The sequence below is a fragment of the Condylura cristata genome, unplaced genomic scaffold, assembly GCF_000260355.1.
Source record: "Condylura cristata isolate star-nosed mole 26May11 unplaced genomic scaffold, ConCri1.0 scaffold00006, whole genome shotgun sequence".
NCBI lineage: Eukaryota > Metazoa > Chordata > Mammalia > Eulipotyphla > Talpidae > Condylura > Condylura cristata.
Genome location: NW_004567107.1, coordinates 3,123,681 through 3,124,976, shown reverse-complemented (window position 1 = coordinate 3,124,976; position 1,296 = coordinate 3,123,681). Strand labels below are relative to the sequence as shown.

The following is a 1,296-nucleotide window of genomic DNA, read 5'->3' as shown; positions in this document are numbered from 1 at the left end:
GGGTCACAGCTTGGGCTCTGACGCCTGGGGCCCGGCTCGAATGCCAGGCGGGCACTTCCAGCTGCGTGGCCTGCGTCAGTCACCCGCCCCGCGTCCGGCCCGCGTCGGGCCCCGGGGTGGGGGATGCGGGCGGGAACGGTAGCCCCAGCCTGCTCCCGGCACCAGGGCGGCCCTGCCCCCCCCTCCCAGGGCACCTCTCCCAGGAGGGCCCCGCTCTCAGCCTCTGCCCCCCACCGCAGCCCCACCTGTGATCCTGGGCGACACGGAGGAGCTGGTGGAGGAGGTGACCGTCAACGCCAGCAGCACGGTCCGCCTGCCGTGCCCGGCCCTGGGCACCCCCGCACCCACTATCTCGTGGCTGCGGAATGGGCTGCCCTTCTCCCCGGACCCCCGGCTGCAGGTCCTGGAGGACGGGCACGTCTTGCAGGTCAGCGCAGCCCGAGGCCGGGCTGGGCCCTGTGGGTTTGGCCGGGAACCAGGCGCTGCCGTGGTCTGCGGCGAGGGAGGCCCCGGACCCGGAATCCTCCTGGGGCGCCCGGTGCCACTCAGCTCCCCAGGCAGCCCGAGGGGCGTGCCTTGCTGGGGGCAGGCGGCAGGCACTGCACCCGAAGGCGCCCACACGCCACACCCAGAGCTCCCGACACCGCGGAGCGTGCAGGAGGCCAGGAAGCACCACGGCCACTACCGAACCCCAAAAGGCCAACAGCATGGAGCAGCCCGACTGGGGCGGGGCGGGCTGCTTGCTGCAGACGCCCCATCCCCACGGCCCCGTGTCACAGACGCCCAGGCCGGGTGTGGGGGTGTGCGAGCACACAGCAGAACCCCCCAAATGCTGCTCCACGCAGGCGGCGTTGACTTTCTAGGGAGTTCTTGGACCTAATTCTGGTGGGGGTGTCTGGGTAGACTCCCCAGACCAACGAGCTGTTCTCCGATGCTGAAGGCCACGTAATTCTGCCCCCATCTCCCCAGAGGTGCGCCTGGTCCCACAGCTTAAGGGGGCACCCCCACACCAGGTGCCCCCGCGAGCCCACGTGGGCCCGCGCTTCTACCCACCAGCTGCAGATGGCAGAGGCCCACGACCTGCGACCTCAGGGCCCGTCACACCACTCGTCCCCTGTGCTTCCAACCTGCCGGCTGCAAATCAGTTTCCTGGGCCCCTCCTTGGGTTAGGCCGCCTTACCGGGGCACCCCTTAACGAATTAGTAACCAACCCATGACGAAGGCTGTAACGCAGGACAGCCAGGTGGAGGGAGACGCACGGGCGCGGTCCAGGAGGCGGCACGGACACCCCGTCCA

At 70.4% G+C, this 1,296-nt stretch overlaps 1 protein-coding gene across 1 annotated transcript in view; it reads left to right on the top strand.

Moving 5' to 3' along the window:
• Positions 1-1,296, top strand: part of HMCN2 (hemicentin 2) — a 109,501-nt gene that overhangs the window by 77,888 nt on the left and 30,317 nt on the right. Inside the window, exons 50-52 of the mRNA XM_012721201.1 lie at positions 240-427; positions 904-971; positions 1,014-1,165. Coding sequence (XP_012576655.1) covers positions 240-427; positions 904-971; positions 1,014-1,165 — 408 coding nt within the window. The remainder of the gene's footprint in view (positions 1-239; positions 428-903; positions 972-1,013; positions 1,166-1,296) is intronic.